The 22,247-nt window shown below is 46.8% G+C and overlaps 2 protein-coding genes across 7 annotated transcripts; one reads left to right on the top strand and one right to left on the bottom strand.

The window, feature by feature from the left end:
* Positions 1–359: 359 nt before the first annotated feature.
* Positions 360–12,792, bottom strand: LOC120297083 (oocyte zinc finger protein XlCOF19-like). 6 transcript variants are annotated; one of them, XR_005553680.1, is made up of 3 exons: positions 12,536–12,792; positions 6,772–6,814; positions 360–594 (listed from the first exon to the last, which is right to left on the bottom strand). XR_005553680.1 is itself a non-coding variant. In XM_039319321.1 (3 exons), the coding sequence occupies exon 3, from the start codon at positions 3,719–3,721 to the stop codon at positions 3,032–3,034; it is 690 nt and encodes a 229-aa protein (XP_039175255.1). In that variant the 5' UTR covers positions 3,722–3,728; positions 6,772–6,814; positions 12,536–12,792; the 3' UTR covers positions 2,258–3,031. The 6 variants fall into 6 exon arrangements, 4 of the variants coding, with proteins under 4 accessions (XP_039175255.1, XP_039175254.1, XP_039175253.1 ...); XR_005553679.1 differs by having other exon boundaries at positions 12,532–12,792; XM_039319321.1 differs by lacking the exon at positions 360–594 and adding an exon at positions 2,258–3,728.
* A 451-nt stretch (positions 12,793–13,243) lies between these two features.
* TPGS1 (tubulin polyglutamylase complex subunit 1) lies at positions 13,244–18,431 on the top strand. The gene is made up of 2 exons (XM_039319306.1): positions 13,244–13,719; positions 16,231–18,431. Exons 1-2 carry the CDS (start codon positions 13,379–13,381, stop codon positions 16,760–16,762), a joined length of 873 nt encoding a protein of 290 aa, XP_039175240.1. The 5' UTR covers positions 13,244–13,378; the 3' UTR covers positions 16,763–18,431.
* Positions 18,432–22,247: the final 3,816 nt, after the last annotated feature.

The following is a 22,247-nucleotide window of genomic DNA, read 5'->3' on the forward strand; positions in this document are numbered from 1 at the left end:
GGGGGCAAGCCACGTTTCCTTAATTTGCACGATTCATTTATGGTTTCACAAATGGTTGTAAAAAGGGGGAAAGCTCACTTAACAACTGCTTTATTTAACAATAGAAATTTTGTGCTCGATTGTGGTCGTAATTCTCGACTTATAACAGTTCCTTTAGTGCCTGTCCGAAGTTACAACCGCACTGAAAAAAATGACTTATAACCATTTTTCACACTTCACCACCATTGCAGCATCCCCAGGGTCAGGTGATTTACATTCAGATACTTGACAACCGGCTCATATTTATGATGGTCGCAGTGTTCCCAGGGGGTCACGTGATCCCCTTTTTATGACATTCTGACAAGCAAAGTCAATGGGGAAGCCAGATTCACTTAACAACCGTATTACTAATTTAACAACGGCATAATAAATGCGGCAAGGAAAGTTGTAAAACGGGATAAAACTCACTTAACAAATTTTTCACTTAGCAACATAAATTCTGGATTCAATGGAGGTTGTATGTCGAGGTCTGCCTGTAGTGTGTTTTATTTGATTCCCAGATGCGATCAGAATCCAATCTGAATTGGGAACCAATGCAGAGAATTCCATCCGGACCTTGAAAAAACATAGGAAGGGTTTTAACTTCCTACTCCCAATCTGTGGTAGGGCCTCCGTCTAGACAAGGGTAGGCAACCTTGGCTCTTTTATGACTCGTGGACTTCAACTCCCAGAATTCCCTGAGCCAACCATGCTGAGGGGAAAGGGAGAGGTTTCCAAGCTGAGCCATGCTGGCTCAGGAATTCTGGGAGTTGAAGTCCAGGAGTCACAAAAGAGCCAAGGTTGCCTACCCCTATCTTAGGACGAAGATTAAGAGCAGGGGTCCTCAAACTTGCCCCTTTTATGATTTGTGGACTTCAACTCCCAGAATTCCTGAACCAGCCATGCTGAGGGGAAAGGGAGAGGTTTCCAAGTTGAGCCATGCTGGCTCAGGAATTCTGGGAGTTGAAATCCACCAGTCATAAAAGAGCCAAGGTTGCCTACCCCTGCCCTAGACTGGGCCCAGCAGCAAAGAACAACAGAATTGTGCAACTGTCACCTCACTCTTTTGGCGGGAACACAATCTCTTAATTAAAAGCAGTGACAGAGGACAGCGGTCGAGTCAACCGCAATGGCCTTTTTTTGCATTATTGCTGAATTGTACGTGATCCCTTGCATGGAATCAAAAGGCAGGACCCAAAGCATATAATCAGGGCCCACCGCAGCGTTCATTATGTAAACAATACGGACTGGAGGGCATCTCATTAAAAAACAGTGAGCACCGCTCCTCTAAACAAGATATATTTATACATTTCAGAAAAGGTAGGAGAGATGCATGCCTACGTCTTTGTGAGTAATAACAGACCTGGGATCCTTTTCTGCCCTTCTGGGGTTTACAAGCAGTCCTCAAATTACCACTGTTACTTTAGTGACTGTTCAAAGTTACAACAGCACTGGAAAGAGGGACCAATGACCACTTTTTATCCTTATGATCGCTGCAGCATCTCCATGGTCACGTGATCAAAATTTGGACACTAGAGGCAACCGACTCATATTTATGACGGTTGCAGTGTCTTGGGGTCATTTTGCAACCTTTGGACAAGCAAAGTCAATGGGAAAGGTAGACTAACTCAACAACCGTGTCACTAATTTGACAACTGCGGTGATTGGCTTAAGAACTGGGGCGAGAAAGGTTGTAAAGGGGAACAAAACTCACTTAACAACTCTCTTGCTTAAGCGACAGAAATTTTAGACTCAATTGGGGTTGTGAGTTGAAGACTACCCGTGCCATCTTTAAAGGAAGCCCTTGTCTTAAATGAAAAAGAAACAAATTAAAAAGAGGGGACCACTTAGGAGTGCCAAATGCCAGAAGGAAGATTTCCTTCGCTGGCATCTGAAGGACAGATTCAATGGGTTGCCATGGAAATGTTCTGCTGAAATGCATAGCAGGCTGGGGTAAACTAGATGCTAAATCGGCCCCAAGGCTATATCAAACTTCTTACGTTTTAATTTGGTTTCAAGCAGTGGTTCTCAACCTGTGGGTCGGGACCCCACTTGGGGTCGAACGACCATTTCACGGGGGTTGCCAAACAACGCAGTCCGCCATTTTTTCCCCCCTTTTCCTTAGCTGTGCTACTCCCTTTTATTTTACTGGCTTTTGAAAGCCAATAGAATAGACTCTCTTGAATAGAGTCTAATTCTATTGGCTTTCAAAAGCCAATAGGAATTGTCCAAGCTGTCTCTGCCCTGCTGAGCCCACCAAAAGTCCCATTCTGCAAACGGTGCTGCACCAGTTGAGTAGTCCTCGACTTACGACCGGTTGGGGGGTCGCGGCATTAAAAAGGTTGAGAACCACTGGTTTAAAGGATGTCAGTCATTCTGAAATTTTGATATCCTCCGAGTGGACGAAAAAGAAAAAAACGTTTTCCAAAACACGTCAAAACGTTTTGATTGGCACTTGGGATTCTTCTCTTGCTGGTTCCTCTCGTGAGAAATATACTTCTTTGTACAAATGAATACAACGCACTAATTTTGGCAGAGGGGCGGGAAAAGATCAAGAAGGGGGCCTTGGCTGCTCTCTGAGCTTAGTGGTTTTCTTGCGGACCTTTCACTACCCAGCTAGGTAACATCATCAGTCAAAGGGAACGCCTCCATTTTTGTTGGCTGCTACTTCTTCTACAAGACAATTTACAGAGAATTGTCTCATTTGAGCTTTCGCCAATCAGAAGGCCGCTGCGCATCTCACAGAGTCTTTGGGCACCCTGGGAAACAGGGGCGGGGGGTCACTTGTGGATCCCTTCCTCACCCACCCTCTGGCCCCTAAGAGCAGGGGTCCCCAACCCCCGATCCATAGACCACTACCGGGCCATGGCATGGCAGCAACCGGTCCGCACAAACAAGCAAAATCCCATCCACAGGATGCTGCCAGTATACAAAACCACGCACCCTCCAGTCCGCGGAAAAACCTCTCTCCACGGAACCGGTCCCTGGTGCCCAAAAGGTTGGGGACCTCTGCCTAAGAGTGCAACCGACGGACGTGCTTCAGGAGGTTGGATTTGTGATTGAAAGACCTGGCGCAATGCTTGCAGCTGAAGGCAGGGTACTTCTGATGGGTGCGCTGGTGCTGCAGGAAGGTGGAGCGGTGGGTGAAGGTCTTGGCACACTGGTCGCAGCGGTGGGGACGCTCGCCCGTGTGGACCCGCTCGTGCTCTTTGACCGAGGCTTCCCACTTGAAGCGCCGGCTGCAGTGGGAGCAGGCAAAGGGCTTCTCCTGGGTGTGGATCCGCAGGTGCTTCACCAGGCAGGAGGTGCGCTTGAACCGCTTGGGACACAGGTGGCAGGGGAAGGGGGCCTCGTCCGAATGCACCTTGCTGTGCTTGTCCAGGTCGGCCTGCAGCTTGAACTGCTTCCCGCAGATCCGGCAGCGGAAGGGCCGGATGGCCGAGTGCACCAGGCGGTGCTTAATGAGGTCGGCGCCCCGGACAAAGGTCTTCTGGCAACGCTTGCACTGGTACGGGCGCTCGCCCGTGTGGATGCGCTGGTGTTCGCGGAAATTGGACTGGTGCTTGATGTCCTTCCCGCAGATGTCGCAGTGGTGGAGCTGTAGGTCGGGGACAGCTGCGGGCGGACATCTCTTTGGCTTCCAAACGGCTCTCTTCCACCTTTTCCGCAGCCGGGTTTTGGGAGGGCTGAGTCGGGGGTCCATGAATCGCCTGGGGAAGCAGAACAAAAGGCCGCAGTTGCAACCAAAATCTCTGTGGACTTGCTCAAAGGTGCCTTTTCAAGAGGCAACTGGACTGTCTTGTTTTTCTTTCAAGACATTTCGCTTTTCATCCAAGAAACATCTTCAGCTCTGACTGGATAGTGGGGAATGGGAGGATTTATACTCCTTAGAGACAGCTGGTCATTTGCCTTCTTTTAGAGTCATTGAGCCCACCTAGAGGCTTATCTGTATCCTCAGGGTCACCTGAGTGGGGCAAATGAGTGTGGAGCCTTCTTGGAAGTGTTGAAAGCATTCTGTTGTAAACTGGAGGTAGATGTTGTCATATCCCTCCCCCTCTGTTGAGAGAGGGCTGTTCAAATCCATCAGGACAAGATTCAGCAGCCCATCTGCATTTGAAAGACGAAAGCCATTCTTTCGGAAGACAGCAAAGTCCACATTTTGGACAGAGAGGACCGCTGCTTTGAAAGAGGGATCAAAGAGGCCATCCATGTCAAAATTGAACAGCCCTCCCTCAACAGAGAGGGAGGGATACAACATCATCCATCTCCAGTCTACAACACAGTCCTTTCAACACTTCCAAGAAGGCTCCACACCCATTTGCCTCACTCAGGTGACCCTGGAGACACAGATAAGCCTCCAGGTGGCCTCAACGACTCTCTAAAACAGTGGTTCTCAACCTTTTTAATGCCGCGACTCCCAACTGGTCGTAAGTGGAGGAGTACTCAACCAGTCATAAGTCGAGGACTACTCAACTGGTGCAGCACCGTTTGCAGAATGGGAATTTTGGCGGGCTCAGCAGGGCAGAGACAGCCTGGACAATTCCTATTGGCTTTTGAAAGCCAATAGAATTAGACTCTATTCAAGAGAGTCTATTCTATTGGCTTTCAAAAGCCAATAGAATAAAAGGGAGTAGCACAGCTAAGGAAAAGGGGGGAAAAATGGCGGACTGCGTTGTTTGGCGACCCCCGTGAAATGGTCGTTTGACCCCAAATGGGGTCCCAACCCACAGGTTGAGAACCACTGCTCTAAAAGAAGGCAAATGACCGGCTGTCTGCAAGGAGTATAAATCCTTCTATTGCCCACCATCCAGTCAGAACTGAAGAAGCTTCTCGGATGAAAAGTGAAATGTTTTTCAAGGAGAAACAAAGGAAGTCCAGTTGCCTCTTGAAAAAGCACCTTTGGAACAACCATGACCTGGATAACTGAGAATCTCCATGGACACTTTGTGGACTGGATTAACATTAGCAGGTACATGTTCACCAAAAGTGGAGTGAGCGAATAGGGATAGTCCTTGACTTACAACCTTTCATTTAATGACCGTCTGAAGTTACAACGGCACTGGAAAAAAGCGACTTTTAGAACCATTTTTTGCACGACAATTGCAACATCCCCCATGGCCACACGATCAAAATTGGGACGCTTGTCAACTGGCATGTATTTATGTCGGCTGTAGTATCCTGAAGTCATGCTGTCACCTTTTGTGATCTTCTGACAAGCAAAGTCAATAGGGGAAGCTGGGTTCATTTAACAACGGTGTTACTAACAACTGCAGCGATTCACTTAACAAATGTGATAAGAAGGGTCGTAAAATGGAGCAAAACTCACTTAAAGTGTCTTGCTTAGCAAGAGAAAGTTGGGAGGTCAGTTGCAGTCGTAAGTTGAGGACAATCTGTAAAGGCACGCAAAGGCAAACAGCTGCCTTTGTATGACTTGATAAGCCCAAGATGACAGAATGCAATTCAGCTAACATCCGTGTATCAAAAAAAAACAAAAAAACCACCTCACAGTGTGTCTTACCTCAGCAGCATCATTCATGCAGGCAGTCCTCACAACTATTGGTTTAAACCAGGGGTCTTCAAACTTGGCCCTTTTATGACTTGTGGACTTCGACTCCCAGAATTCCTCAGCCAGCGTGCCTGGCTGAGGAATTCTGGGAGTTGAAGTCCACAAGTCATAAAAGGGCCAAGTTTGAAGACCCCTGGTTTAAATGGCCATTCAAAGTTACAATTGCACTGAATAAAGTGACTTATGACTATCATGGCATTTGTCTGTGCATTTCTCTATGGCAGCCCCATTTCCTGCATTCTGGTTATCCAGAGGTAGCCAATCATACAGTAGAGTAGAGTAGAATAGAATAAGAATAGAGTAGAGTAAAATTGAGTAGAATAGAATATAGAATAGAAGAATAGAGTAGAGCAGAGCAGAACAGAATAGAAAAGAAAATAGAAAAGAAAATAGAATAAGAATAGAACAGAAAATAGAATAGAGTAGTGCAGAGTAGAATAGAACATAGAATAGAACAGAACAGAATAGAACAAAATAGAATAGAACTGGAAGGAACTTGGAGGTCTTCTAGTCCAGCCCCCTGCTCAAGCAGGAGAATCTATACCATCTCGTACAAGTGGCTGTCCAGTCTCTTCTTAAAAATTTCCAGTGATGGAGCACCCACGATTTCTGGTGGCAAGCTGTTCCACTGGTTAATTGTCCTGACTGTCAGGAAGTTTCTCCTTGATTCCAGGTCGCTTCTCTCTTTGATCAGTTTCCAACCACTGTTTCTCGTCCTTCCCTCCGGTGAACAACCTGGCCCCCTCTGCCTTGTGGCAGCCCCTCAGATACTGGAACACGGCTATCGTGTCTCTCCTATTTCTTCTTTTCTTTAGACCAGTGTTTTCCAAACTTGACAATTTTAAGACATGAGGACTTCAACTCCCAGAATTCCACAGCCAGCAACGCTGGCTGTGGAATTCTGGGAGCTGAAGTCCACATGCCTTAAAATTGTCAAGTTTGGGAAACACTGCTTTAGACCAGCCAAACCCAAGTCCCACAGCCATTCTTCGTGTGTTTTAGCCTCCAGGCCTTTGTGCCCTGGATCATTTTTTTTTTTTTCAGAAGCTGCTGATCTCTAACTTCCCTGCAAGGGGCCACTGAGCCTCTCTCCTGCACCTCTATTTTATCAAAAGTCTCTTTTGCAGTAAGAGAAAGAGATGACGGTCGAAAAACGGTACCCCATCCCACAGTCCCCAAATACGTACCAACTCTCCCGAGACCAAATGGTTAGGGAAAATATTCCGTGACCTAGAAATGAAGACACCAACATGGAAAGAGAAGGTTTATGGCTGTGGATCGGTGTCACAGGAACAAAACGCCAGCGTCAGGAAACACCCCCCCCCCAAATGGATTTGCTTACAGTTTATTGCCTGCACCTATGTATTCATTTTTCGGGGCCTGCCATTCTGTTGGGAGGGGGGCTTGTTTGTTGGGGAACGTAATTGCCTTGCTCTGCTTTGTTACCCTCCCTCCGTGTGAAAGGAACATGGTCTGAAAACATCTGTCTTATCTCCAGACAATGGAGCCTGGGACTGTTGGGAAATGAAAACCATGTCGGAAGAATCAACATTTATGCCAACAGAAAGTCCCTAAAAGTTTGCATTTCACATGCGAGCCTTAATTATCTCCTTCACTGAAAATACATACCCTAAATTTGACTTTATTCAAAAAGCAAACCAAATGTATGTCTTTTAGGACACTACACAATGAAAGACCCAGTTCAGTATTCAGCAATGGAAAGAAAAGGGGTGTTTCCTTTCCAGACTTGTAAATAGTTCCCTAGGGACATAAACAATTGTTTCCAACCAAGTAAGAATCACTTTAAAACATGTTCAGCTGAAGCTGAACATAATCATCACAGCATGAATTCTTGCAGGAACTAAGCTCTGCATGCAGAGATCATTCATTTCATCTATACCAGGGGTAGGCAACCTTGGCTCTTTTATGACTCGTGGACTTCAACTCCCAGAATTCCTGAGCCAGCCATGCTGAGGGGAAAGGGAGAAGTTTCCATGCTGAGCCATGTTGGCTCGGGAATTCTGAGAGTTGAAGTCCATGAGTCACGAAACAGCCAAGGTTGCCTACCCCTGATCTACACATTGCAATGTTTTTAGAACTGCTTTGGATTCTAGCGGAGAATTCTGAAACAGATATGGGTTGTCTTTGTTATTGGTGGGTTCAATATCTGCTAATTCACTGACGCCCTGAAGTATAAATCCTAAATCCATATTTCCTAGTTCTTTGCAGACACACACTGACTCGCTAGCGCAGTGGTTCTCAACCTTTTTAATGCCGCGACCCCAACCGGTCGTAAGTCGAGGACTACTCAACCGGTCGTAAGTCGAGGACTACTCAACTGGTACAGCACCGTTTGCAGAATGGGACTTTTGGCAGGCTCAGCAGGGCAGAGACAGCCTGGACAATTCCTATTGGCTTATGAAAGCCAACAGAATTAGACTCTATTCAAGAGAGTCTATTCTATTGGCTTTCAAAAGCCAATAGAATAAAAGGGAGTAGCACAGCTAAGGAAAAGGGGGAAAAAAATGGTGGACTGCATTGTTTGGCGACCCCCGTGAAATGGTCGTTCGACCCCAAATGGGGTCCCGACCCACAGGTTGAGAACCACTGCGCTAGCGGATAAACTGTAACCCTAAATCAATACTTCCTAGTTCTTTGCAGACATGCACAGAGGGGCAAAATTTTTGAGCTGACACTCTGCATGTTTTCTCTCTTTACAAAGCCCTAGTACAGAGGTAGGCAACCTTGGCTCTTTTATGACGCGTGGACTTCAACTCCCAGAATTCCTAAGCCAGCATGGCTCAGCTTGGAAACCTCTCCCTTTCCCCTCAGCATGGCTGGTTCAGGAATTCTGGGAGTTGAAGTCCACGAGTCATAAAAGAGCCAAGGTTGCCTACCCCTGATCTAATAAGACCATCCCTGGAATACTGCAGCCTATTTTGGTCACCATATCACAAAATAGATGTTGAGAGTTTGATGATGATTGTGGTGGTAGTGGTAGTGATGATGATATTGGCTAAGCTTCCCAATTATACATCCATGGTCTCAACCTAAGTTTTTGTGGCTAGCTGCAGCTAACATTAACCTACCATCTGACTTAGAGACTTGCATTCCACCTATTTTGGAAAGAAACTTGACTCCGCATTGGGTATTGAAGATAATTAAATTTGGAATGATGGATTTGATATATATGTATTTAGTTTTGCACTTTTTTTAAAGAAGCGTCAATGGTAACCAGTGATAAATAGCCCTATTTTGTTACAAGAAATGAAATCTAGACTAAAATGTATGTAAATTCCATTTAAAAAAATTACGAGTTGCTGTCTGTTGCCTGTTCTCTATATAGGGACAAATAATAGCTCTTCTCCATTATCTAACAATCCTGGGTTGTATAAACAGAAGCATAGAATCAAGATTGCATAAAGGATTAGTACCGCTTTATAAAACCCTAGTAAGACCACACCTGGAATACTGCAGCCAATGTTAGTCACCATATCACAAAAAAGATGCTGAGAGTTTGGAAAAAATTCAGAGAAGAGCAACTAAGATGATCAAAGGCCTGGAGACCAAAACGTACGAAGAACGGCTGCGGGACTTGGATTTGGCTAGTCTAAAGAAAATAAGAAATAGGGGTGACATGATAGCAGTGTTCCAGTATCTGAGGGGCGGCCACAAGGCAGAGGGGGCCAGGTTGTTCACCAGAGCACCAGAGGGAAGGACGAGAAACAATGGTTGGAAGCTGATCAAAGAGAGAAGCAACCTGGAATTAAGGAGAAACTTCCTGACAGTGAGGACAATCAACCAGTGGAACAGCTTATCCCCAGAAATTGTGGGCACTCCATCACTGGAAGTTGTTAAGCAGAGACTAGACAGTCACTTGTCTGAGATTGTATAGGTTCTCCTGCTTGAGCAGGGGGCTGGACTAGAAGACCTCCAAAGTCCAAGGTCCCTTCTAGCTCTATTCTATTCTACATATATGCTGGTTGCCAAGTGCCCAAGTTTTGATTATGTGGGAATGGTGCAGTGGTCTAAGTGCAAGGATAGCTTGCAAGTCAGATTTTTCAATGCAGCTGTAACTTCAAGCGGTCACTAATGGCTGTTAAGGACTGCCTGTATTTAAAAGCCTGGAAAAGAAAAAAATCTGAACTTAAGCTTGGAGGCAGAGCTTTAAAACGGTAAGAAACAGCTCAGATTGCATTGGATTAATCCAGTGTTTCTCAACCTAGCCAACGTTAAGCGGTATGGACTTCAACTCCCAGAATTCCCCCTTGTTGGCTGGGGGATTCTGGGAGTTGAAGTCCATATCGCTTAACGTTGGCTAGTTTGAGAAACACTGAATTAAGCTATACTGTAATTTCCCCAACGGAAGACTAACAGTTCCAATTCTTATCTGAAACTCTCTAGGCTTTTATCATTAGCATTTTTCAAAGATGACACTACCATTTTTAACACAGCAGTCTAGGCCTCTTTTCTAACTGTAGGAAAGAATGTTTTTCTTCTTAGCTAAGGCCATTTCTTTTGATATGTGAGAACTTGCCTTTTCAGTCAGTAAACAATAGTGTAAGTATTCCAAAAGTCCTTGAATACACTTGCAAGTCTAAACCCTTGGGGGGGAGAGAGAGCTGCGGAAAGAATAACAGAATCCATAAATTTTCCACTTGTGGAATGTTATCTAGAGTTAATGTTTCCTGTTGTTCAAGTCTCACATGAACTCAACGTGTTTTGTTGTTTAATCTTTTGCTGTCTGACGCATATATTCAATGTATCTTTTGTTTCTCTATCCCCAAATAGGGCAGGGGTAGGCAACCTTGGCTCCTGAGCCAGCATGGTTCAGCTTGGAAACCTCTCTCTGTCCCTTCCTGGCTCAGGTATTCTGGGAGTTGAAGTCCACAGTCATAAAAGAGCCAAGGTTTAAAGACCCCTGCTCTTAATCTTTGTCCTAGGATAGGAGTAGGCAACCTTGACTCTTTTATGACTCGTGGACTTCAACTCCCAGAATTCCTGAGCCAGCCATACTGAGAGGAAAGGGAGAAGTTTCCAAGCTGAGCCATGCTGGCTCAGGAATTCTGGGAGTTGAAGTCCACGAGTCATAAAAGACGAGGTTGCCTACCTCTGGGCTAGGCTCTTACTGGAACCCTATTTCATATTTATTTATTATTATTTATTAAATTTGTTTGCTGCCCATCTCGCTACAAGGCGCCTCTGGGCGGCCTACAATGTCAAAACTCTGTTAGGAAATCGCAAATATGTTTTTTAAAAGTCAACTGGACATTGGTTTTTCTTTGAAAACATTTCGCTTTTCATCCAAGAAGCTTCTTCAGTTCTGACTGAATGGTGGAAGCTGGGAGGATTTATATTCCTTGCAATCATTGTTAGCCCTCTGAAAGTTGTTAGTTAACTAGAGTTTCCTTCCTTCCTCCCTCCATTTTTATACATTTTTCCATACTAAGAGTTAACTCTAACAGCCGATCTTCAGAGTGCTAACGATCAGATGACAGCAAAGAATATACAGGTAATCCTCGACGTACGACTACAATTGAGCCCAAATTTTCTGCTGCTAAGCGAGACAGTTGCTAAGTGAGTTTTGTCCCTTTTTACAATCTTTCTTGCCACAGTTGTTAAGTGAATTGCTGTAGTTGTTAAGTTAGGAACATGGTTCTTAAGCAAATCTGGCTTCCCCATGGATTTTGCTTATCAGAAGGTTGCCAAAGGGGATCATGTGACCCCGGGACACTGCAGCCATCATAAATAGAATCAGTCACCAACTCTGAATTTTGATCACATGACCATGGGGATGTTGCAAAGGTCGTAAGTATGAAAAGCGATCATAAGTCACTTTTTTCAATGCCATTGTAACTTCAAACGGACACCAAACGAACTGTTGTAAATCCTGTTAATCCTTCCATTCCTCACCAGTGAGTCAGAACTGAAGAAGCTTATTGAATGAGAAGTGAAACGTCTGCAAGGAAAAAAAAGTCCAGTTGCCTTTTGAAAAAGCACCTTAAGGGGGGCAACCATGACCTGGATGACTGAGAATCTACATGGACATATCCTTTAGGCATGTTGATGGTTCAATGCATGGCGGGGATTCTGAAGAAAAGATGAACACCAGGTTCCACGTGTCCCGTGTGAATGAAGCCGTTGGACCTGGAGGACAAAATGAAGGTGGAGTACTACTTGGAGATGTCAAATGATTCTTCCAAAGGTCTATGGAGATGTTCAGTCATCCTGGTCATGGTTGTCCCAAAGGTGCTTTTTAAAGAGGCAATGGGACTTTCTTGTTTTTCTTTGAAGACGTTTCGCTTCTCATCCAAGAAGCTTCTTCAGCTCTGGCTGGATGGTGGGGAATGGAAGGATTTATAGTCCTTGAAGACAGCTGGTCATTTGCCTTCTTTTAGAGCAGGGGTCTTCAAACGTGGCTCTTTTATGACTTGTGGACTTCAACTCCCAGAATTCCTCAGCCAGGCACGCTGGCTGAGAAATTCTGGGAGTTGAAGTCCACAAGTCATAAAAGGGCCACGTTTGAAGACCCCTGTTTTAGAGGGTCGTTGGGGCCACTTGGAGGTGTCCTCAGCGTCACCTGAGTGAGTGCAAATGGGTGTGGAGCTTTCTTGGCTGCAGGATATTTTCTGTCTTGTGTCCCTTCACTGCTGAAGTCCCTTCACTGTTGGACACAGGTAAACCTCCAAGTGGCCTCCAACGACCCTCTAAAAGGATGCAAATGACCAGCTGTCTGTAAGGAGTATAAATCTCTCCATTCCCCACCATCCAGTCAGAGCTGAAGAAGCTTCTTGGATGAGAAGCGAAACGTCTTCAAAGAAAAAACAAGAAAGTCTATCTGTTTCTTGAAAAAAGCACATTCGGGACTCTCCAAATTTCTGCCAATTTCTTCGGGGAGGGAAGGAAGAAGACTCTTGCAGCGCAACCCTCCAGCCCAGCAACCTCACCTACTTTCCGGGCATCCAAGCGCTCCTGAAGCTGTTATCCCCGTTTTCAGGACTGCCGCATTGAGTTTTCCACCTCTCTCTCTCTTTCTCTTTCTTTCTCTCTCTCTCTCTCTCTCTCTCTCTCTTAACTCTCGCGAGACGTCCTTCGCAAAGGCAGCCGACACGGGAAGAGGGTAAACGTGGAGACGGCGAAGCTAGATGGGAAAATACGCACGTAGAGTTCCCGATGAAACATCCGGGTTTAGAGACGTTAGAAGAGCCCTAGAGCGGTTTGATTTCGGAAATGGAAATGCCTCTGCGCTTCCGGTAAAGACGGAAACAAGGATGCCCTCAATTTTGCTCTATGGAGGGTGTCTTCAAACTTGGCCCTTTTATGACTGTGGACTTCAACTCCCAGAATTCCTCAGCCAGGCACGCTGGCTCAAGAACTCTGGGAGTTGAAGTCCACAAGTCATTAAAAGGGCCAGGTTTTAAGACCCCGCTCTATGACTATAAGGGGCCACTCTAGCCTCTTATTATCACTATGGCTGAATCGCTTGGGACGCTTTCAGAATGAAGGGGCGCTTTCGCCTCTCTTAGGTGGGGAATGGCAGTAAGTTTGGAACGCGCCTTCTTTGATCCCGTTCAAAATTAACCCCCCTTTTTTGCTGGTTTAGAAGCCATAAGACAGTGGTCTCGGCGCAGATTCATGACCTCATACCGGTCTCTGGTTGGCTACCAGGAAAAATTATAGATGGCGCTCCCGGGGAGGGAAGGAGCGTCGAAAATGGGGGCCCTCACTTAAGATGGCGGTCGAACGGACCTCAGTCGGGATGGCAGCCTGCGAGAAACAGTGCCCTCAACCAAAATGGCGGCCAACGAGAAGAGGCGCTCGTCCCCTGCGGCGGCGGCGGCACCAGCCGGGACAGATCAGAGCCGGTCGGCCTTGTCAGCGAACGGCGTCGCCGAAGGCGAGGCGGAATTCCTCCTGCAGTCCGGCGTGACCGACATGGTGCGAGAGGCTCTCCTAAAAGTGCTCGAAGCCCGGCCTGAAAAACCCGTCGATTTCCTGGCCGGCTACTTCGAGAAGCTGATGCAGAGTAGCCCAGAGACGGCGACGGAGGCCTTGTCGGACGGCGGGGACCGCCAGCGCCAGCTGAGTCTCGACCGGGCCTTGTGGTATCTGGGCCTGGCCCACCATTCTCACAGGTGGGCGCGAAGAGTCCCGCATGCGAGGGGCAGAACTACGATCCCCAACGATGCAACGGGGCGACCCCGCCCGCGGGGCTCATTGGGAAATGTAGTTTTTCTTTAAAGCGGCCAAGCATGGAGCTGGGGGGGGCGTGGGAGGCACAGCAAGGACATGGAAATAACGATTGTACTGAGCCAGGAACTTTGACTGCATTTTAATTGTCGGTTTGGGCTAAACTTGGGTGCCCCGGAGGTCCATCTGGAGCAGTGGTTCTCAACCTTTTTAATGCCACGACCCCCAGCCGGTCGTAAGTCAAGGACTACTCAACCGGTCGTAAGTCAAGGACTACTCAACTGGTGCAGCACCATTTGCAGAATGGGACTTTTGCCGGGCTCAGCAGGGCAGAGACAGCCTGGACAATTCCTATTGGCTTTTGAAAGCCAATAGAATTAGACTCTATTCAAGAGAGTCTATTCTATTGGCTTTCAAAGCCAATAGAATAAAAGGGAGTAGCACAGCTAAGGAAAAGGGGGAAAAAATGGCGGACTGCGTTGTTTGGCGACCCCCGTGAAATGGTCGTTCGACCCCAAATGGGGTCCCGACCCACAGGTTGAGAACCACTGATCTGGAGTCTGGTAGGCTACAAATCTCGGATGTTGTAGCCCATTTTGGCCAATTTAAATCCTCCATCAGACTAGCCCTGGGATAGGCAACCTTGGTTCTTTTATGACTCGTGGACTTCATCTCCCAGAATTCCTCAGCCAGCATGGCTCAGCTTGGAAACCTCTCTCTTTCCCCTCAGCGTGGCTGGCTCAGGAATTCTGGGAGTTGAAGTCCACGAGTTATAAAAGAGCCAAGGTTGCCTACCTCTGTAGCCAGTCATTCTACATATCTGATGAAGTGAGGGTTCATCTCACAAAAGCTGGTGCCGTTAATAAAATGTGTTATTCAGAAAAGATGCTACCACACCCCCTCCTGATTTTTTTTTTTTTTTTGCTACCAGCTCTCTTCCTACGAAGCACAATGATTCACCCATTTTACAATTATACTGCATATGTTACAAAACATTATTTAAAATAATGTATGGTTTCAATCACATGGTTAATCATAAAGAATTGCAGTATAATCAGCTAAAAGTATTACATCTTAATAAATGAGGAAACGGGAAGCATAGTCAGTGACTAAGGACATTTTACTTCAATTTTCAATATGCTAAATATTTGGGTATAAAGGGGAAATATTACATCAACCACTCAAGACTGTTAGATGGTTTTTATGTTTAAAATTCTAAAAGAAGCACGAGGAAAAGTGAAGAAAGAAAAGAGAACTAGATTTATTAACAAAGAAAATTTACAGAATAAAATATCTTGCTTTTGCATCTTACAGGAAAAGCTAAAGATTAGAGTTGGAAGAAATTCAATAGAATTTGTTAGCTGTAATCCAGAAATATTCCCCTTCATCTCACCATTTGCATAAACACCAGTATCCTTCGATGAAGTACAGTATTTTATGAACCATGATCCAGGGTTTCTGTGAATAATATTAATTTTTATTGATAGCCACCTCTCCAGATTAAATCATAGCTAATTTCTTTAATCTTCTGCTTTTTACTTGAATTACTTTTGGCCAAAGCCGAGTCACAAATATGTCTACTCCAAGCATATTTTTCTTGGCACGACGCAAATGAAATGTGTTTTCCCTGGGCAGTCTCCCATTTTTTAATGTGTAGAAATAACAATTAAAATAATTCTACCATATGTTAATGTATGAATAAAACAAAATATAAGACTTTTGTCAGCTGACATTGTTAGTTGTCACATAAAGTAAGCATAATTGATCAGAATCATGGGACGCATAGAAAAGCTCAGCAAAGCTTATGCCATTTTCTAAAGTTAAAACTAAAATTAAGTTCACAATTTCTTTGCTTTTCCCAGTTAAAATTAAATTGCCCTGCATTGCATTACATACAGGGGTCTTCAAACTTGGCCCTTTTATGACTTGTGGACTTTAACTCCCAGAATTCTTCAGCCAGCGTGCCTGGCTGAGGAATTCTGGGAGTTGAAGTCCACAAGTCATAAAAACCAAGTTTGAAGACCCCTGCATTACAAAAAACACTGTGTGAGAAAAGCAGTAACAATAACTATAATCATTATACAACTTGAAACCTTTTCATCGATAGTGTGTGTTTAAAATATTTAGTTTCCAACCATTTCAAACTCAAAACACCTCAATTTGAGTCTGAAATATCTCTTTATTAGGTACAAGAATGGCTGTCTGGAGTGTTTGGGAAATTTTCTTCGAAAATACAGGAAATAGTTGTTAGGCAACTTTCAAGCACCCCCAAACCCTTTTTTGACTTTTGACTTAAAAATGGCTGAAACAACTGGCTGAGGAATTCTGGGAGTTGAAGTCCACAAGTCAAAAAAGGGCCAAGTTTGAAGACCCCCTGCTTTAGGCCTTTGTAGCTCCGAGGGCTTTGAGACCATCCCTTAATATTGTTCATTTCACCCCACCCCCTCTTCCATCAGGACAGCCTTTAACAACAACGTCCACTCCGCCTACGATGCCCTCGGTGCTGGAGTCGAGGGCAAGAAAGCCGGCATGGATGGGAAGACCTACAGCGAGCTGCTGCGACTGCTGTGCCAAGACCGGGGGGCCTCCGACGAGACCTTGCAGCCCCTCCTGCAGAAGGTCTCTTGCCGGGACCACGAAGTGGTGCCCTTCGACATCTTCCGTTACGGGGTCCTCACCTGCCTGATCCTTCTGGAGTTCCTGGCCAAGGCCGACGGCCTTTACGATGCCCTCGACAATGGCTCGGGCGCCGCCGACAAAAGGGTCTGCACGGCCGTGCTGGGCACGCTGGAGGATGCTCTCCACCTAGCCGACGTCTCTCCTCCCATCCGTTGCTTGGAGGCCGGATCCAAGCTCAGGCCGGACTGCTTGGCGATGGCTATGGACCGGGCGCTGTTGGAGAGGAAGGCCAGCGCGGCCATGAAGAAGGACGAGTTTCTCAAGAGGGCTTCGTCCATCTTTGTGACAAAAGTGAAGTCGATTCACTGAGAGGTGTGGTTCCCTTGACTTTCCTGAGCAGTAGCTATGGGGTGCAATTGGACACTGGCTTGGTCTGCTTTGGGGGTGCAGGCAAGGAGGAGAATTGGCTTTTGTTTCTACTATTCAGCAAGGCTGCTCCCCTCTAAGGCAGGGGTGGGGAGCTGTGGCCCCCTTAAGGCCCAGTGGACTTCAACTCCCAGAATTCCCCAACCAGTCATGCTGGCTAGGGCATTCTGGGAGTTGAAGTCCAACAGTCCTTAAAGGGGTCATAGCTCCCTATCCCTACTCTGTATGCCCAAAGTCTGGACCCCCCCTTGTTATTTGTTGACTTATTTATTACGGGTTCTTATTTATTTACTTGTTCACTTCCTGATTAGATGCCCTTCAAGAGCTCAAGGCAACAGCTGGAGCACTGCCTCCTCCACAGCGACAATTTCATAAGGTCGATTAGGTCGGGAGAGACAGGCTGGCCCAGTCCCCCAGGGAGCTGATGAAGATTAAGGGGGATCTTTTGCAGCAGGGACTTCCCCCACCAAGTCCTTGGGCATTCACAGTCCGGGGGGTGGATGGGTGTTTGAGTCTAGGATTAGATCTGTGTATTCTGACATAAGAGGAAGGAGCAATGGACCGGGACGAGCAGAGGCGGGTATGATGAGACCCTGGGAGTGGCCTTCATTTGGAACGTCAGCTTCACTGCCTGAAAGCATTGTCCATTGTTCAGCCTTCTACTTTCCCACTCGGCCCTCGGCTGTGGCTGTTGCCTTGGAACGCCCCCGTTGGTGTGCATTAAGGCTGCCCCCTTTGAGAATATTTTCACGGACTAGGCCAGAGGTGTCCAGCCTTGGCAACTTTAAGCCTTGTGGACTTCAGCTCCCAGAATTCCACAGCCATCCAGCATTCCCTAGCATGGCTGGCTAGGGAATTCTGGGAATTGAAGCCCAGGGGTCTTAAAACTGCCAAGCTTGGACACTGCTGGACAAGCTGTGAGCCGTGGGGTCAGCCTTCTTTCCACGTGTAATATAGTCTGGGGCCGTTTCCCCTCCCCACCCAGCCCTCAACCTTGTCCCAATGAAGCTTCCTCTTCACCTGACCCACAGATCTGCCTGTCACTTTGCTGGGGGGGAAGGGAGAACAAAGGGATCTGCTGAGCACACCTCTGTTCCCCATTCTCCATTTCGACATCTCTGCAAGGGGGGAAGAGGGGTTCAACCACCAGCACCCCCAGCCAGTCCTACCTAGCCAGCAGGCATCCGAGCCGCTCCTTCATCCTTTCCTCATCGTCCAGAACCTTAAAAAAAAAAATCAGATTTCAGCTGTGGGTCCAATGCAGCCAATTGCCCCTTACCACCCGCCAATTGGCTGCAGCGGGCAGAGAGAAGTGGGAAAGAGAGCCAGGATATGCCCATGACAATCATATGACCTCAGCTGGACATGGCAGCGCTGAAACAGCTGCAACTTTGCCAAATTTCAATCCCACGGGAGTCCCAGGCTCCAGATTTTGGACTCATTCTGTCAGTTAGCCCCTTTGAGGTAAGTTGGTTCGATTAATTGTTGCCCTAGGACAGGGGTAGGCAACCTTGGCTCTTTTATGACTCGTGGACTTCAACTCCCAGAATTCCTGAGCCGGCATAGCTCAGCTTGGAAACCTCTCCCTTTCCCCTCAGTGTGGCTGGCTCAGGAATTCTGGAAGTTGAAGTCCACCAGTCATGAAGGGGCCGAAGTTTCTCCCATGCTGGCTCAGGAATTCTGGGAGTTGAAGTCCACGAGTCATAAAAGAGCCAAGGTTGCCTACCCCTGCCCTAGGATGCACTCTTTTGCCCAGTTGATGGTTACAAGCAGAGAAACCTGAAAGTTTTAGTAATATATGGATGCAGGTGCCATGTTTAACCAAGACTTGGGTGGGCCCTGAGTGGGGGAGCATCTCTCTCGAAATTATGCCCACCCAGGTTTCAGATTTTGCATCAGCTGAGAGCCCATGAGGGGAGTGGCTGTCCTTGTAGGCCAGGGGTCTTCAAACCTGGCCCTTTTAGGACTTGTGGACTTCAACTCCCAGAATTCCTCAGCCAGCATGTCTGAGGAATTCTGGGAGTTGAAGTCCATGAAGTCATAAAAGGGCCAAGTTTGAAGACCCCTGTTGTAGGCTCTGCCACATATAACTGGATGTGAGACCCACTGATTGAAGTCTAGTTCTATGGAACAGTTGGGATTATTGCTGGTGAACCACTCTCCTTGCAACCCTGCATTGTCTCTACCTGGGCTGCTGGTTTCCGTTGCTGGGCTACTAGTAAAGTCCCTGGGCTGTTGGTACTTAGTCTTCCACCTGGTGACATTGAGCGAAGAGCCACACTGGACTTGGTGGCCTCCGTAGCAGCCATGGATGTGTCCCAAGTGATCCCTGGCCCGACACATCTGGATGGCTGCACATTGGGTCTTGTTTTTGTCTACGGGCAGTTGTGACATCATCTGGTGGTGGAGGACGTGAACATCAGTCCCTTGCCAGGGATAGTTCATTTTCTGGTTCGGTTTTGCTCACCCTGCAGGAACAAATCATCTGGCCCACTTCAAGCAAGTGATGGACTCTATAGGGCAGGGGTGTCCAACCTTGGCAACTTTAAGACCCATGGCTGGCTGGGGAATTCTGGGAGTTGAAGTCCACAGGTCTTAAAGTTGCCTGCTATAGGGTTTTCCTCAAGGATCTGGTGGGCAATTCGGCCCTAGTTGCCATCTGAATTGGGCAGAGGTTTGGGCCTTGGACTATACTGTCCCTATGCGGCTTCTCCTCTGTGCTAATCTTGGATTACCCCTTGGTTTTCTGAGGAGCTAGACATAGAATAATAGAGTTGGAAGGGACCTAGAAGGTCTTCTAGTCCAACCCTCTGCCCGAGTTGGAGACCCTCTATTTCAGACCAGTGACTGTCCAGTTTCTTTTTGAAGGCCTCCAGTGAGGGAGCACTCCCAACTTCTGAAGGCAAGCTATTCCATTGGTTGATTGCTCTCACCATTAGGAAATTCCAGAACGTGCCAGAAGAGACTCTTGGAGTGCTATTGGAAGAAGACTCAAGAGTGAGCCTGATTAAACCTAGATAAGGACCCATATTAGGGACTCCCTTGTGGGTGGAGAAACCTCAGTACTTCTCCATCTTTACTGCATCCACAGATAACTATCCAGTGGCTCTGCTTAGGACAGTGGTTCTCAACCTTTTTAATGCCGCGACCCCCAACCGGTCGTAAGTCGAGGACTACTCAACTGGTGCAGCACCGTTTGCAGAATGGGACTTTTGGCGGGCTCAGCAGGGCAGAGACAGCCTGGACAATTCCTATTGGCTTTTGAAAACCAATAGAATTAGACTCTATTCAATAGAATAAAAGGGAGTAGCACAGCTAAGGAAAAGGGGGGGGGGAAATGGCGGACTGTGTTGTTTGGCGACCCCCGTGAAATGGTCATTCGATCCCAAATGGGGTCCCGACCCACAGGTTGAGAACCACTGGCTTAGGAGGTCCCAGTCCCTGCTTGGATCGGGATAGGCCAGAGGACTATCTACTGGACTGTGAGAAATATTCTAGCTCACCGGTAGATGAAGTCACTCTGCCCCAAGGCTGAGGCGCTTTGAAGCTCGATCTTCTGGGTGTGAACTGAGAAGAGTCTGAGCTGTTGATTCCTGAGGAAATGGACAGGATTCTCTGTGGTGTTACCTCAACCACCCGTCTGCTGGCCCTGGCGTCCCTTGGGCCTTGAAAGTGGCAGGGAGGTTGGGTCCTTGCTGTAGTGTTTTTCACACTGACGGAAGAGGTAGCGCCTCCGACCTTGAAAGTTATGGTGGTTTGCCTCCTCCTCAAGAGGCCATTTTTAGACCCAACACTGTTATTAGATAACCACCACCTGTCTCCTATCTTTGAGAAGATGGTTGGACTGTAGCTGTAGAGAACCTTGGAGGAAGGAGGTTAGGTAGACCTGTTTCAGTGGGATTTAGTATGGGAAAGGGTCAGGGGTAGGCAACCTTGGGCTCTTTTATGACCGATGGACTTCAACTCCCAGAATTCCAGAGCCAGCATGGCTCAGCTTGGAAACCTCTCCCTTTCCCCTCAGCATGGCTGGCTCAGGAATTCTGGGAGTTGAAGTTCACGAATCATGAAAGAGCCAAGGTTGCCTACCGCTGTAAATCTAGCCCAATGCTGAGATATTTCTGAGAAGCAAATCATTCTGTGTGCATGTCGGTCCCAGAGGGATACTGTAAAAGATAGACAGCTGTTTGAGCAGTGCCGCATTTGCAGTAAATATATTTGTCCCCTGGGGAAAACTCCCATTTTTCCATGTGGTCTTTAGTTAAGAAGGATGATTAATAAAAGCATTTAATAAAAAGGATATTGAGATTCTGGAAAGAGTACAGAGAAAAGCAACACGAATGATTAGGGGGCTGGAAGCTGAAACATACGAAGAACGGTTGCTGGAATTGGGTATCTCTAGTCTAATGAAGAGAAGGACAAGGGGTGACATGATAGCAGTGTTCCAATATCTCAGGGGCTGCCCCAAAGAAGAGGGAGCCAAGCTATCCTCCAAAGCGCCTGAAGGCAGGACAAAAAGCAATGGATGGAAATTAACCAAAGAGAGAAGCAACCTAGAACTAAGGAGAAACTTCCTAACAATACTTAATCAGTGGAACGGCTTGCCTCCAGAAGCTGTGGGTGCTCCATCACTGGAGGCTTTTTAAAAGACTGGACAGCCACTTGTCTGGAATGGTATATGGTCTCTTCAAGCAGGGTGATGGACTAGATGACCTCCAAGGTCCCTTCCAACTCTTGTTACTCTGTTGAGTTCTTTCAAACCAATGCACAGTCTAAACATCTACAAACCATCCACTCCTCCACAAACGACTCCTCAAGTGGCTCAATCCAATTAGGAAGCTGGTTTGATTAACGTGCTTCTGGCTGTGATTTAAGATGCTGGTTATAATGTAACTTGGAAAGTCCTAAAGAAGCATACAGACTAGTAATTTGAGGAGCTACCTATCTCTTGTGACATCTGCTTGGCTCTTAGGAACTGTCAGCAGGGCCCACACTTTCCAGGTTCTTTCTATCAAACAATGTCATTTATCAGGACCCTGGAAGCATTTCTTTTCTGCCATGGTCCCTGAATGAGGTGATCCCTAAGATCGATCCGTGTTATCTTCCAGAAAATGTGAAAGTTTTCTTGCAGGCCCTACGCTAGAGCAGGGGTCTTCAAACTTTGCCCCTTTATGACTTGTGGACTTCAACTTCCAGAGGAGTTGGCTGAGGAATTCTGGGAGTTGAAGTTCACAAGTCATAAAAGGGCCAAGTTTGAAGACCCCTACCCTACTTGGTATCTTTAGCAAAGCAACTCCCAGAATTCCCCAGCCAGCACACTGGGCTGGGAGAGAATAATCTTGTCATTAAATACAGCCACCGTCCTATGTTTTTGAGCAGGTCTCCCAACTTTAAGACTTCTGGACTTCGACTTCCAGAATTCCTCAGCCAG

This window comes from Crotalus tigris, unplaced genomic scaffold, assembly GCF_016545835.1.
Source record: "Crotalus tigris isolate CLP2741 ecotype Arizona unplaced genomic scaffold, ASM1654583v1 scf7180000022970.308977840:1548163, whole genome shotgun sequence".
NCBI lineage: Eukaryota > Metazoa > Chordata > Lepidosauria > Squamata > Viperidae > Crotalus > Crotalus tigris.

Excerpts from the sequence above, each read along its gene's own strand:
- TPGS1 (XM_039319306.1), top strand. The coding sequence starts at position 13,379 with ATGGCGGCCAACGAGAAGAGGCGCTCGTCCCCTGCGGCGGCGGCGGCA. Across the intron at positions 13,720-16,230 it reads CTGGCCCACCATTCTCACAG|GACAGCCTTTAACAACAACG; the intron begins GTGGGCGCGAAG and ends CTCTTCCATCAG.